Source organism: Onychostoma macrolepis, chromosome 19, assembly GCF_012432095.1.
Source record: "Onychostoma macrolepis isolate SWU-2019 chromosome 19, ASM1243209v1, whole genome shotgun sequence".
NCBI lineage: Eukaryota > Metazoa > Chordata > Actinopteri > Cypriniformes > Cyprinidae > Onychostoma > Onychostoma macrolepis.
This window is the reverse complement of record NC_081173.1, coordinates 23,322,719-23,338,023: the sequence shown is the minus strand read 5'-3', so window position 1 is coordinate 23,338,023 and position 15,305 is coordinate 23,322,719. Positions and strand designations below refer to the sequence as shown.

At 43.5% G+C, this 15,305-nt stretch overlaps 1 protein-coding gene across 1 annotated transcript in view; it reads left to right on the top strand.

The window, feature by feature from the left end:
* ash1l (ash1 (absent, small, or homeotic)-like (Drosophila)) overlaps positions 1-15,305 on the top strand; it is a 33,641-nt gene that overhangs the window by 1,622 nt on the left and 16,714 nt on the right. Inside the window, 9 exon segments of the mRNA XM_058752704.1 lie at positions 3,413-4,211; positions 4,646-9,017; positions 11,305-12,028; positions 12,916-13,089; positions 13,181-13,275; positions 13,647-13,720; positions 14,149-14,194; positions 14,398-14,506; positions 14,590-14,796. Of these exon segments, the coding sequence (XP_058608687.1) occupies positions 3,630-4,211; positions 4,646-9,017; positions 11,305-12,028; positions 12,916-13,089; positions 13,181-13,275; positions 13,647-13,720; positions 14,149-14,194; positions 14,398-14,506; positions 14,590-14,796 (6,383 nt within the window). The 5' untranslated portion in view covers positions 3,413-3,629.

Genomic DNA, 15,305 nt, shown 5'->3' with positions numbered 1-15,305 from the left:
AGAAGTGTAGAAAGTGGTGTCTGGAGCCTTTGAGCCACCTTTGACCTCTGACACCGCTGTCAAGGAAACCAGAACTAAACTTCCCGCTGGCTGAGGGCTGTTTGAGTGGATAGGCGTGATTTGAGGCATTTAGTTTGTGGTCGGAAAAGATCCAGCAAAGACGCATTATGTTTGAAATATGAGTGCAGATTAATAGCAGATCCCAATGCTTAGCTTGTGTTAGACCGTTTAGTTTCGTTTTGTGGTACTTTCTGATGGCATCTGTTGCTAGCTGGATGTTGTAGTAGATAAATGAATCGTTTGGAGATGCATGCACTCGTTGCCTGGCTCACAGCGGGATATTTAATATATGAATGGCATTTTTAGGTGAGAAAATAAGTAAAAAAAAGTTGCATTCATTTTTTGTGACTGAGAGAACATGCACAATATTTAAATATACCGTTCAAAATAAAGACTAAAATGATGTAGACACTACAACGTGTTCATGGTTGATGTGATGAATTACACTACAAATCACTTTGAGACCAGCTGGTTAAAAGTAATCAAAAAAATATCTAAAAAAAAGAGAAGTTCACTTTCTAAAAAAAGGTCTGGACATCATTGTTTTGACATCTGATAGAACTTAGTGAACCATAACCATGAACCATTTTTTTTTTTTCAATAATGACTCAGTGTACATCACAATATGGAAGAAAAGAGCCGCTACTCGTGTTTCATTGCAACTTTAATCTGATGTGATCTTGTAGCTTAAATGCTGGCTTTGAAGCATAGAGAAACTATAACTACATCCAAAAGGAAGAGTGAAAAAAGAGAGGAGGTGCTATTTGTCTGCTGTAAGTCCTCTACACCATATTTTTTAATAGTTTTTAGATGTAGTTTGCCGATGCTTTTTCTCCTTGCCATCTAGTTACCCTCAGGCTCACTAAATCCAAACTATAACTCAACTCTCACTGCCTCCCAATTTGTCCTGCAGTGTGTTTTGGCTGGCTGCAGGTTGTGGCTTTCAGTGCTTATAGAAGAAACGTGGGCACGTAATTTCATAGCAGAAGAAAGACTGTCTAAATACACAGAGTTAGTATATTATGTATCTGTGCTGCCAAAACAAGCATAGATTAAAGAGTCGTGAATGACAGGTGCTGAAGAAGCATGGATGGAGGAGGAAGCAGAAGAATCACTGACTTGAGAGTTTCATTTTTGTTTGTTGATAAATTTACTTTGATGTTACACTAAGAAAATGTGCTTTATCTGGTCGCACTTGTGTAGTGTTTGTGCTTACGTATACTTAATGTATGTATGTAAATAAATGAAAAGTAATAGTTTACATTGTATAGAAATTAAATATAGTGACATGTTATATTTGTAACATGACCACTGTAAAATAAAATCATTTTAAGTTGGTTACTTTTTGTTTTTGTTCCTGTAGCTCAACTGGTAGAGTATGATGCTTGCAACGCCAAGAGCATGGGTTCGATTCCCATTGCTTCAGATGCATAAATGTAAACCTAAAAGTGTTGGATTGTTGCAAACGACAGCATTCTGCAATTCTTTGTCCAGCTTTCCCTCAAGACTTTTCTCTCAACCATTTTACAATACAAGGTAGCATTTATTTTTGGCATCTTCTCCGCAAAGAGAGGAGGGAAGAGAGAGCGAATAACACAGAAACGAGAATCGGAGTACGACCCAGAGCGCTGAGGAAATAGGGGAATGATTGTCACTAAGGGAGGGACGGACCAGGGAAAAAAGACGGAGGGAGGGAGCGCTGGGGAAATGTGTTTTCGATTAGCAGGAGCACAACGACTCTAGTTTGACCGCTGTACTTTTAGGTTTCCAAGTGAGTGTTAGAGGGAGACTGAATGAGTGAGAGGACGAAGAGAGTGACAGAACGGGGTGAAAGGGGTAGGTCGGGCAGAGAACAAGAGAGGTGTGATTTTTGGATGTCCGTGTGTGAAACGGGAAAGGGCGAATGGCAGAGAAAGGGCGTGTTTAAGTGAAATGGGGTGAGTAATTATAGTAAACAGTGAGAAGTCAGAGTAGAGGGAAGGAAGGCAGGACTCCAAGTTCTGGAGCGCGGTTTATAGTTGTGGTGATTTCACAGAAAACGACTTTCTCAATATAAAAGACCACTACTAATGAAACAACACTCCGTAAAATGGCTCTTGGAGCTTTTTCTCGTGCCGAGCACTAAACGGCCGTAACCGTTCGTGTAGTGTTCCAATGACCTAGGCGTTCTTAATAGACTTGTGTAATCTTTAAACCTTCGCTCTCAGCGGGGCATAAAGAAACTGTCTGCTTCTGTTGCTCTACCCTCTTTTTTCTTTTCTTTCCTGGTCTTTCATTCACTCTGTGCTTTTCTGATTGGCAGTCATAAAAGGGCTCGGTAAGGTGACTGGATCCTCTGTCTCCCAGAGGGTCCTTTATGTTGAGGTCACTGCTCGGACTCGCCTCTCAATGACTTGACCCTCAGAAAGCACCTGTGGTCGGTGCAGTACTAAATTACTCAGTGGCCTTTTGTTTTGGAGGTGTGTAAGGGGCATAAGGTTACTTTTGTCAAGCCCCCAGTATTTTTTTTGCGTTCCAAACAAAATTTATGTTCTCTGTCTTTTATAATCCAGGTCAATTTATTAGAAAGGCCATTATTAAAAAAAAAAAAACCAAACAAAAAAAACTTGTGACTTATTTATTTTCTGTGGCATACAAGGTGATGTTTTGCAAAAAGGTCTTGATCATTATGGGAGTGGGGCTGGACTCCAAAAAAATACTGTAAAAGTGGTTGATACGCCACTTTGAAATGAAACATTGAGTGTTTACATGTACAACAAAATGCTGATAACTATCAAAAATCAGTGTTATCATACATAGCTAACACAAGAAAACCTTATCTCCAGTTTTGATGAAAAGGTAAACAGATACATTAGCACGTTGAATTAGTCTACTGGTTAAAGTGCTGAGCCAAATAAAACAGATGGACAAAAATCAAAAGTCTGTTTTTTGTCAAATTGTTTATGACTTTTTTATCTGGTAAAATGTGTTTACATGATCTTACATGTTGTTGGTTTTTTTTAACCATTATTGTAAAATTGTGCATGTGATCATATTTGTTTATCAGAACACAAGTCAGTGTAGTTGTAAAAAAAAGAAAAAGTCAGCAAAAGCCTCTTTGATTCTTTCTGTCTGGCCTCTTAGTGTATCATTCAGAACAATCCGTAATCAAAAGTCTCTGTATAGTTTGGATATTAGTGACTAGCCTTTCTGTGTCCTTAGTTGGATCATTCAAAGTCATATTTGTGGTGGTGATCCATGTTTGCCAAGCCATTCTGTGTTAATAATTAAATTAAAGGTTAAGGCTGTCTCAGAAGTGTGGCTAATTTGTCTTTTGGTCGTAACACCCCCTCTCTTGTTTTTATCTCCTCAGTTTGAAGGTGAGAGGGCTGGGCACTTGGGAAGGGACGACATTGCTTCAACCCAACAAGGATTTTTTTCCCCCAACCTCTGCTTTCCCCCCTTCCCCTCCCCCTCCATTCCACTTCCTTCTTCCTACCTGACATCTGCACAGTTCTCCAGTACCTGCCTATACCTGTGAGTGAGAACGTCCTGTCCCACTCAAGCCCCCCTTGTTCCCCAAATCACCAATGGATCAGAGGACACAGGGGGGGGCCTCTACGCCACCCCCGCTCCCTGCCAACGCCCCTCCAGCAGAACGTGAGAAAGAGGGAGTAGGAGGAAAGAAGGACGATGAAGAGGAAAAGAAAAAGCGAGAGAAACCAAGAGATGGGACACAAAGTGAAACTTGTGGTGCTGAAAGTGGGACTAGTGACCAGCAGCAGCAACAGCAGCAACCCACACAGTTCTCGGTCAAAGAAACCAGTTACTCTGAGGGCAATGTCAAGCTCAAGATAGGCCTACAGGCCAAGCGCATGAAGAAGCCTCCTAAGATACTGGAGAACTATGTCTGTCGTCCAGCCTTCCGAGCCACTGTAAGGCATAGTGGAGGACGAGGCGGAGGGCGTGTTAATCGTGGGGCTGGAGCCAATGATGGGAGCAACCACACTTCTAGCCCAAGTCGTGGAAAAGAAGGAGAGAAAAGCCCCTCTGTCAGCCGAGGAGCACCTCTATCATCTAGCGCTCCTGCTGCTGCATCTCCCTCACCTTCTCTTCCTCCCGTTTCCACCAGCTCAGTCACTCATGTGAATGGAAGTGCTCCAGCAAAAAGGGTAAGGTTGTTTAACTTCACACAGCATTTCTTAGATGTCTAAGACATTGTAAATAAAGAAAGAGACTAGCTGAAATTACATAACAACATGCAAACCAACAGTGACACGATTGAAAGGTCTAGACAAACTCAAATTACCCTCTTATTACACTTTCCTTTCACAAAGCTAATGTGGTTTCATCAGATAAACAAGCTTTGCAAATCTAATAACAAGTAATAATGTTCCAAAATTCAGTCAATATGGTATAAACATAAAATTAGATTAGCCTATTTTGGTAATAACTAGGTGAAATCCAGCACAGTTTTGTCACACTTTTGTCATTATTTCAATGCATCATAATTTCTTTGTGTTCCATGATTTTTCATATTACATATTACACTGAATTAAATGTATGTAAAATTATTTTCGTTGTTTTCTTCTATTTGTATGCATAGGCTCCACCAAAACTGGCCTGTAAGTCTGAGGGAAAGGCTGATGTAAAATCTGTTGCTTCTTCAGAGAGACCCCTTAATCTTCATCGCCCCATGACAGAAAGTAAATCACCCTCTTCTGGAAAGAAAAATCATGTTCCACAAACCAACTCTGCTCCTGCCCCATCGCCACCGACAATGCCCCCAGCCACCACATCGCAACAGGACCCCAAAACAGATGGTATCTTAAAAACTCCTCAGTACAATTTTCCTGAGGGTCAGAAGGAGCAAGAAAGGGGAATTTCTGCCTGGGGTACTCCTACAGTAACTGAGAAACTCGCTCAGCTCATAGCTACATGCCCGCCTTCAAAGTGCCCTAAGCCAAAAGCCCGGAAGGTGTCACCAGCTCCAGCACACAGTAGCTCGCCTCCCTTAATTTCTAATTTGCAGCGCCCTGAACGGGCTATGGCCAATAGGAACACCTATTCCAGGGCGGTGCACCTTGCCCCACCACCACCAGTTTCACGGCCCCCAGGTCGCCCCTATGGGTCCAAAAATAAGGACAGTATCCTGGAGAAATTTTCTGGCACCTCTAGAAAAGACGAATCAGATGGACTTTCAAAAGGGGTCACCAGTAGCAACAGCAGCACAACCACCACCACCACTAGCACTGCACTGTCTCAAAACAGTAGTCGCTTGACGACGACATCCACAAGTGATAGCACTGACAACAGTACCACCAATGGAATGAAATCTCAGTCTCGTCTTGGGCATTGCCCATCTCATTCTTCCTCCACGGCTTCGCTTTCATCACCATCTTCCTCTTTTTCATCCTCCTCCTTAGAAAGAATAGGAAGTACAGGCTGTCACATGGGATTGCCAGGCTCACTAGCCTCACGGCCTAGAGCAAGCCCCTGCCGAATAGAGGATTTTACTGAGAAAGACAAAGAGCGTGACCGAGACAAAGACATGGACAGTCCCAGAGATTTAAGTAAGGGCTGCACTCCAGCCATGCCAGGGAAGCAAGATGCTAAAGAAAGGTGTTCTTTGTCAGCTCCTCGAAGTGAGCGGGGTAAGAGCTCAAGCCCAGTCAAACGTAGTCCCAATCAGGAAAGTCGTGTTAGTGGGGTACCAAGTCCTGCTGAGTCCACCAAATGCACTATTTCACCTTCATACCCTTCTGGTGCCAGCAGGAGCCCACCACCACTATGCGATGACACTGGGGCTCTATCTCCTGCATCACCAACTGAGCAGGATTCAAAGCCTCTTAAGAAGCGGCGAGGACGACGGCCTCGCTGGACGAAGGCAGTGAGTCGCACCCACAAGACTTTACATGAGGCTGTTTCTAACCTTCAGAAATCAATGCCATCAGGGCTTTCCTCCTCATCCCCTACTCAGCAACCTGTGGAACGGACTCCCACTGGTAATCGCATGTCCCCTGTTGCTTCAGAATTTTTTGATTCTTCACCCAAGAAGAGGGGACGGCCCAAGTCCAAAATGCCTCGATTAGATGCACCAGCACGTGGTCGCACCCCAAACAAACTGGTACCCTCAAAAGTCTACTCCAGTCTGCTCAAATCTAAGGAAGAGCAGGATCCCCCTGTTTTGCACCCTGAAGTGGACTTTAATCCACCTAAACCCATGCAAAGAAAGCGAGGGCGACCCAAGCGCTCGCCACCAAATCTTCCACAAGAAACCCAGCCCCCAACACTTGCACCTGAGTCGGGGGATACTTCAGTAGGTGAAAAACCATTTCGTAATAAGGGCAACGGGCAGCTCATTATGAAGACGATTATAGGCAAAATTAATAAAATGAAGACAGTAAAACGGAAGAGGCTCCTGAGCCAGATACTGCTTGGGCCGAAACCAGGGACTGAGCAGGAAAGCTCCAGAAGCAGTGGAGCGCCAGGGGCTGGGGCTGCTACAAAACCACAGTCTTTATCATCACTTGCTGCTACATTTGGGGGCAAATTAGGACCCCAGATCAACGTTAGCAAAAAGGGGACAATATATATGGGTAAAAGGAGGGGTCGTAAGCCAAAAACATCAGCTAATCCCTCCCTAGGTGCCCCCACGCCCCCCCCTGAACCTTTCTTATCACCAAACACTTCATCCCCACACCATCATCACCAGTCACAGGCCTTACAAAACCAGCAACACCAGTTGCCTCCATCTGAGGTGTTCCCTTCCCCATCACTCTCACAGTCAAGTGGGGGCCAGAGTCCCATTAGTGATGCTAGCTTTGTTGAGCCTGGCTCAGTGCATTTCTCATCCCACCCACACTGCAGCCATTCCCATCAGGGCCACCACTCATTCTCCTTTCCCCCACCTACTTTTTCAGCCCCCTCTGCTCGCACTGTAGCAGGCTCATCGTCATCCACAGCAAACCCATCTCAAAAGAAATCTTCTTGCCGGGGTTACCACCATCACCACCACCACTACCGGCAGCACTACCATTATCGAAAGTTTTCTCCTCCAAGGCCACTTTTGCCCACGTCTCCTGCTCCTCTTAGTGAGCTGAAGGAGGCCACACCTTCCCCAGTCAGTGAATCCCACAGTGAAGAGACGGTACCCAGTGACAGTGGCATTGGGACAGACAATAACAGCACCTCTGACCGTGGGGAAAAGGCTGGTAGTGCAAGTGGCTTAGCTGGTGTAGGGGTCTCGCAGGGTATGGCAAGTGGACTCTTAATGCCTGGTGTCATAGGTCCAGCCATGGGAGCTGGAATGGGGCTTTCTTCGAGAGGTAGAAGGCGGCACTCCTCTTCAGTTCACTTAGAACGTCCCTCACCTACACCCTCCCCACTTGGAGCGAGGGCATCACCTGATACAAGAAGACCGCACCCAGCTGCCCCATCTCCTGCTTTGGTTGGACATAAAGAGAAGCACAAGCATAAGTGCAAACGACGTGGACATGGCTGCCCTAGCTATGACAAATTAAAAAGGCAAAAGCGCAAACGCAAGAAGAAGTACCTGCAGCTGCGGTCACGTCGGCAAGACCCAGACTTTTTGGCTGATTTGGATGAGATTTGTGTGCAGCTCAGTGAAATACGAATTGGTCATCGCACACCTACACTTCGTTTGGGTAGCAGTTTGGGTCTGGGTGCTGGGGCAGCAGGCCCGGGCCGTGGGTCTGCCTTGGGAAGTGCCAGAGCCAGCAGTAGCCTTGGAGGTGGAACCAATCCACCACCACATCACTATCTACATAGAGACCTCTTGCCCACAATCTTCAGGATCAATTTTAGTGGATATTATTCACCCCACCCAGCTTACCCATGTGATTCACTTCATTATGTCCGTAAGCCAGATCTTAAAAAGAAAAGAGGGCGACCACCTAAGCTCAGAGAATCTATATCAGAAGTACCTTTTGTACCCGGGTTAGGTTTTCCCCTCTCCAGCGGAGGTTTCTATCACCCTTATAGTGTACCATACTCTTCTGCCCCATTGGGACTTGGCTACTATCGTGGTTATACCCCAGCAAGTGCCCTGTACCCCCACCCCCATCACCAGGCTCCTCACTCTGGCCCATCCCACCATGTTCATTCCCCTTCTTTTCCTCCACCTCCTCCCCCTTCTTATGTCCATCATCATCACCCCTCTCACTTGCTTCTTAACCCCTCCAAATTTCACAAGAAGAAACATAAGCTGCTTAGGCAGGAGTATCTAGGTGGTGGTCGTTCATCAGTACTCTATCCTGCAATGTCGTCCGAGCTGTCATTTGGCTGGCACCACAAACACAAGCATAGGCACAAGCACCGTGATCGCTGTGGGGAAGAGGAGGGTGATGATGTTGGTGGAGTTGTAGGTAGCATTGGAGGCAGAAGTGGAGGAGGTGAGGGGTTGGGGGTCGGAAGAGGTGAGCGAGGGAGTGTAGAGTCCCTGCAGCGTTGCAGGTTCGGCCGAGATGGCTCTGCTGACTCCAGTGCTAACAAACAGGCAGCTTCTGCCAACTCCCCTTCCTCTTCCTCCTCATCTTCTGCAGAACGGTACAAGCGAAAAGAAGCTTCTATGTCTTGTCTTGGGCCTTCGCGACTGTCTTTGGGCAGCGTGAGCCGGGGGCATCATCCTGTTGACTCCTGGTTCAGGATGGGAAGTTCTGATACAGATTACTCCAAACTCTCTAGAAACCAGTCCCTTTCTGGGTCTGGTGCATTCTCTGAAGGACATGTGCAAAATACAGTGGAGTGCTCGGAGAGTGATGAAGAAGATGCTGCCTCCCCTATTGAGGAGGCAGAGACCAGCCACCACACCAACTTGTTCACATCTGCACTATCTCGAACCTCCCTCAAAGGGAGTCGCAGCAAAAAAGGTGGAACATCAGAGAGCCCTAGTCTTTCACGGTTGGATCGGACCGTGAGAAGGGATCGTTCCACATCTGCAGAAAGAAGAGAGATGGGTAAGTGAGAAATCTTACAAACTAATGCTGATATTGGCTACAGGACTTGTGGTACTTATGTGCTATGGTTATGGTTTACATTACAACCATGCTCAGTTCAATAATGTCCTTACATTTTTTTCTTTTTTTACATGATGTTGTCAAACAACTGAATGCAAATCTGGGCTTGAGCTTCCTGAGGTGACCCAAATTTAGTTTGACATTGTGAAGGTTGCAGAATTAATACAGTGAAATGTAGTCACTCTCCAAATATAGCTTTACTTCAGCGTCCTCCATAATTCTGTGCTGAAATTTTATTGGACGTCACTTGCCTCAGTGCATGCCACAAATTTATGATTCTTTTCCAGTACTTCCTTTCAGTGTTCCGAATTGATTTCAGGGCCAGGCCATCACATCAAAAACATTTTGCATGGTCTGTAAACAGCGATTGATATGACACTGGTTGAAGTTGCAGCTTGTCATTAAAGGTCCTACAGTATACTACCTAGTCTACTACCTAATGGCTAGTTCCAGCATAATTTCTTCTGCACTCCAACAGCTGTGGGATTCCAAATAGGCTAAATTTCTTCACACTCAGACATACACACACCTGCTCAAATGTTACAGTGCTGAACCAGGTGAAACAGAGCAGTTCTCATAATAGAGCAGGCTGGGATGGGTGGACAGTGTGTTTGTGTATATGTGCTCATGCATACAGGGTCCCCAGAGAGACGGCAAAGTGTAGTATGTAATCCAGGATTAGAGCTCAGGACATGAGGTCATCCAACGGTCATTGACTGCACCATTAATTCACTGTAGCAGCGAGAGCAAGAAACTGATGAGAGAGTAAAAGAGGAGGATTAAGTGCTGGAGGAAAATGGGACTGATAAAAAACAAGAATAAGACTAAGGCCATGAATATAGATGTGACTGGAAGGATGTGTTAGTTGATGAATTGGTGCACATATGTACTGGTTCTTGCTAAGGCAATCATTATTATGTGATTTCAGCAAAGCGCTAACCATAAGTATTAAACCCTGACTTGTAACATGTCTTGCATGGAGGAATTGTGGGAAAAAAAATACAATCGAATAGAAAGATGTGGAAGGATGGGTTTGACTGATTGGAAAGATAAGATGAAGAGAACATAATAGACTAGACTGTGTTGAAAAGTGAGTTAGACTGAGAGTAAGTTAATTAAAGGGATAATGGAGGATAGAGGGAACACAGTTAATGAGGCCCTGCACACATGAATACATGTAGCTGCTTTTTTGCTGAATCTGTGAGACAGTTATTTTCAGCTACATCAGAATTTGGCTATTAGGAGATGAGTATCTTTTCTACACCAACTATAATCCAATTTATCTCCTCAACTCTCCATTCTGTTATTTACCTGCTAATAGATGTGCTGTATAAAAAGATGATCTAACCATGACTTTGAGAGTTAGCTTAAGCCCAATTTATACTTCTGCATCGAACCTACGCCATAGCCTACACAGAGGCTCAGGCACAGGCCTGCGCCGTAACCAACTGAGGTGCACCTCTCCAAAAATCTAACAGCTCGTCAATTCTACGCGGACCGCAAGCGCTGTGATTGGTCCGTTAGAACCCCTCCCTCCGTATGCACTTGAGTTTTGTGTGCGTTTATGAGCGCTGTAATATAGTTTAATGTTACTTCTTCTTATTTAAAATAAAACAAAGCAAAGAACAAGTGTCTTATCATTTATTATACTACATAGCATTATACATCACTAGTTGTCCGCGACAAACAATGTTGATCTGCTGTGGTACACGTCCTTGTGGAGATTGAAAGAATGCCATGTTCCGTTGTTGTCTCCTTTTTGTAGATTTAAATTATGATTTAATGATTTGATATTTATTTGCCGCCTCCGTCGAGCCGCTGATTCTTCGGCTTTTGCGTGGTACTGCGGGTTCACAAGCAACATGCCCGTGAACACTGCGGACTAGTGGTCCGCATATGTACTGCACGTCGACGCGGACGACGATGCAGAAGTATAAATGAAAACCGACGCACAGCTTACGGCGTAGAGGCTACGGTGTAGGTCCGACGCAGAAGTATAAATTGGGCTTTAGTCAGTGTCAGGCTGCTGTAATTTGTATTCAGTGTTGCTCAGCGCCCAAAAAGTCCAGTCAGTAATACATGCTGCTAACAGTTCTTTGGTATACTCTGGCTTTTATTTGATTTGTTACACACATTACACACGTGTATGGGGAGACTTCTGTTAATTGTTGTTCTAATTTGTTTAATTTTTCAGATACTCAACCCACCTTTTGTTTTAATATCACAGGAAATGTGTCTGGCACACAGAACCGAGTTGGCCAATCCATTGTTCCTGAGGTTTCTGAGGGTCCCCATCATCGGCACCACCATCACCACCACCCTCCCCTATCCCTCTCACACTCTGCCTCTTGCCTTTCTCACTGCACTCTCGACCAGCCTGGAAGCGTCACAGCTCTCCGGCCCTCCAGCCGCCAGGCTAGTCCCTCCACGTGCTCCTCCCAGCCTGCATGCTGTCGTGACTCCCCCCCTTCGCATCACTCCCATCGGCCCCCTCCCAAAAACAACCTGCACCATGTCAACAAGATCCTTCGTGCAAAGAAGCTCCAGAGGCAAGCACGCACAGGAAACAACATGGTGAAAAAACGAGGTCCAGGCCGTCCCCGCAAGCACCCGCTGCCCTCGCCTCCCCCGTCACCCCCACCGCAGACATCTGAACAGGAGAACCACCCTTTACCTGAAAGGCACAGAGGAAGTGTGCTTTGGGAGGGAGACACTGTGATTGACGTCATTGAGTCTGTAATACAGAGTCAGCGCAGAAAGGGACGCAAGAGAAAACGCTGGGAAAGGGAGACAGAAGGAGGCGATGAGGAAGAAGAGGAACCGGAGGAGGAAAGAGAGGTGGAGGAAGAAGAAGAACGACCAGCTGCTAGAGAGGAAGATGTGATGGCAAGAGCTAGAACAGAAGGAGGGAGGGGATGGCTGACACAGGAGGAAATGCATTGTTTTCGCAGGTATGCGGTACAAAATATGCAACTGTTCAAAATTTAGATTTTTAATTTTTTTTTGGAAGAAATTAATACTTTTTTTATTCAGCAAGGATGCATTAAATTGATTAAAAGACATATGGCAATAAAGACATTTATGTTATAAAAAGATTTCAAATAAATTGTTCTTTTGAACTTTCTATTCATCAAAGAATCTTAAAAAATACATCACGGTTTCCACAAAACATATTATCAATATTGAAAACAGTTGTGCAATTTAATAAGTAATTGAGAAACATTTCACCATATTAGATTGGTTTCTGAAGTATCATGTGACTCTGAAGGCTGTAGTAATGGCTTTGAATTAACACAGATCAGCATGCAAGCTTGAAATAAATGATACATTGCGGACATCTCCATAACCTGTTTAAAATCAACATGAAATTAAAATCAACCTGTTTTCTTCCCTTAAAACAACTCTGTCTCCATATCCTGGACAAAAAAGCTGCTGTAAAATCTCATTCATTTTCTCTGAAATTTCCTTTTTACATTTCTCCACAATAAAATAGTTTGAACCTCTAATGCTGCTGTAATGATCAAATCAATTTAATGTTGATTTAAACACCACAAAAGTCTTAGACCTGGTTTCACAGACAGGACTTAGAATAAGCCAGGATTAGGCCATAGTTCAATTAGGACATTTAAGTAAATTCTTTTTAACATGCCTTTGAAAAAAACATTACTGGTGTGCATCTTGAGACAAAACAAAGGCGCTGATATATTTTAAGATCAATCAGTGCAAATTTCTTTCAGTTGAAAAAGCTCAGACTTACATTTTAGTCTGGGACTAGGTTTAAGCCTCTTCTGTGAAACCGGGGGTTAATCGCATAATAAATTACTGCTTTTCTTTGCAGTGCACTGGAGGGAAAACCTGATGGCCAATCCTCCCCAGAGCGCACAGGCCCTACTTCCCTGGAACAAGCCCCAAACCCACCAGTGACCAGTCAACGGGAGAAGAGAGTTGCTAGACCACCCAAAAAGAAGTTTCAAAAGGCTGGGCTTTACTCTGATGTGTACAAGACTGATGAGTAAGGATGAACAGACTCATCAAGCCCATCTTATTATCTAACATTCATATACCAGGAAAATAAACTTAACCTATCTCCACTTCCCCATCAGTCCTCGCAGTCAGCTGCTACAGCTAAAGAAGGAGAAGTTAGAATACACTCCAGGTGAACATGAGTATGGCCTTTTTCCTGCCCCCATTCACGTTGGTAAGTTTTTCATTTAAGCTTAGCTTGCGGTTATGTTCTAATAATCTGCAGATTTTGACATGCATCACTTAATTTACCTCTATGACTAATTGCGATTTGGTAGACAGTTTGATTTAGGATTCATTTTTCGACATAACAGTTTTAAAGAACCATTATTTCAACAAGTAAGCTCGTGGACTTGCCGGTATACAGCTTTCATTGTCATTTCTAACCAGTTCATTATGCATGGCCCCATGGGCAATCAGGCTGATTAGTTATGGTTTATGAGTTATGAGGTGATTAGTTGATTCAATATTGGAATGGCGCTGCCTCGAGTGAAAGGACAAAGAGATTGAATTAATAACTGCTATTTGTCTTCGGTGTTTGTCCAGGGAAATACTTGAGACAGAAACGCATTGATTTCCAGCTGCCTTATGACATCCTGTGGCTTTGGAAACATGATCAGGTAGCTCCTTAAAACCACACCTTTCTCTGAGTTGACAGCTGCATTTGTCATTTATGTTTTTTGCTTCAAAATCAGTATTTTGGTCTTGGTTTCCAATAAACATCCTTAAAATAAGATATGTTTATTTGTAGGGTAATAATATTATTATCTTTATTATTTTATTATTCTTTATTATTAAGTTTTCAGAGAATATGTCTTTCATTAAGTTCACTTTTCTTCCCTCCACTGGCAAATGCTTTTTCCCTTGGTGTAAGCATAAATCTAACAAAATGTGGTAAGGTTTATGCTCCTTTATGAAAAATATTTTGCCAAAGGGGTAATATAAATAAACTTAGTTCAGTATATGTTGTCTGAAAATGTTTTAATATCTAAAATGAGTTTAATTAGTTTAATCCATATACTAAAGGATACATCTTTGTTCTTTGTAGCTCTACAAGAGACCTGATGTGCCTCTCTACAAGAAGATCAGATCCAGTAAGGAGATTTTCATTAGTTTTTGTCACTACCCATAAGGTCAACAACTTTGTAGAGCAGAACATGCTTGTGTTTCCATAAATATACTGATTTGACAGGACTGGGAGTTGTAGATTGCTTTCTTACCATCCTGCTCTCATTTTTATACACTTTGTGGTTTGCATGCTTGTTTGAAACTAATGCATTAATATTTTCCCTCTTAGATGTCTATGTGGATGTGAAGCCTCTTTCTGGCTACGAAGCCACTACCTGTAACTGCAGGCTGCCTGAAGAGCACAGTGAGAAGGGCTGTCAGGATGATTGTCTAAACAGGTAAGATGCTTACATCTTCTCCTCTGCTTACCCATTAGTGCAGCTGTGGATCCCATGGTTTTCTTATCTCTTGTCTGCCTCAGAATGATCTTTGCTGAGTGTTCTCCAAGTACATGTCCATGTGGTGATCAGTGTGATAATCAGCGTATCCAGAGGCATGAGTGGGTGCAGTACCTCGAGCGCTTCCGGGCTGAAGGGAAGGGCTGGGGGATTCGCACCAAGCAGCCCCTACGTTCTGGCCAATTCATCATCGAGTACTTGGGAGAGGTGGTCAGCGAACAGGAATTCAGGTTAGTCACATTTTGGCGACACAGACTTCAATTAGTTTTAACATGCAACAGTTGGGTTAATTCTAATTTAATGTGAAGCTCAAATGCTATGTATAAACCTTCTCAGGAATTAAATTTTTATTTAGTTTTATTTAATTTTTTTTCAGTTTTGTTGCGTTGTGACCTATAATATTTTTATTTTTTAAGCAGAATACTGCCACAAAGTCAGAGCAAAATCACATTGACAAAATCGCAAACCATCAGAACATATGTGATGTTTAATACAGCTGGAAATACAATATGTTAAAAAAAATACATAAAACATAAAAATAAATTACTATCATTTTTAATAGTGTTGATTTAAAACTATGCACAAAATTGCACAAAGATATAAGCATTTAAAACATTCTAACTAAGAATTAGAGGATGTGAGACAAGTCACTCGTATAATTTTGAATGGGGAAAAATGCAACACTCAATCTGGCCGCTCAATCGCAGGAAGCTCCACCTTCTGAAGGAAAGAGCCAATC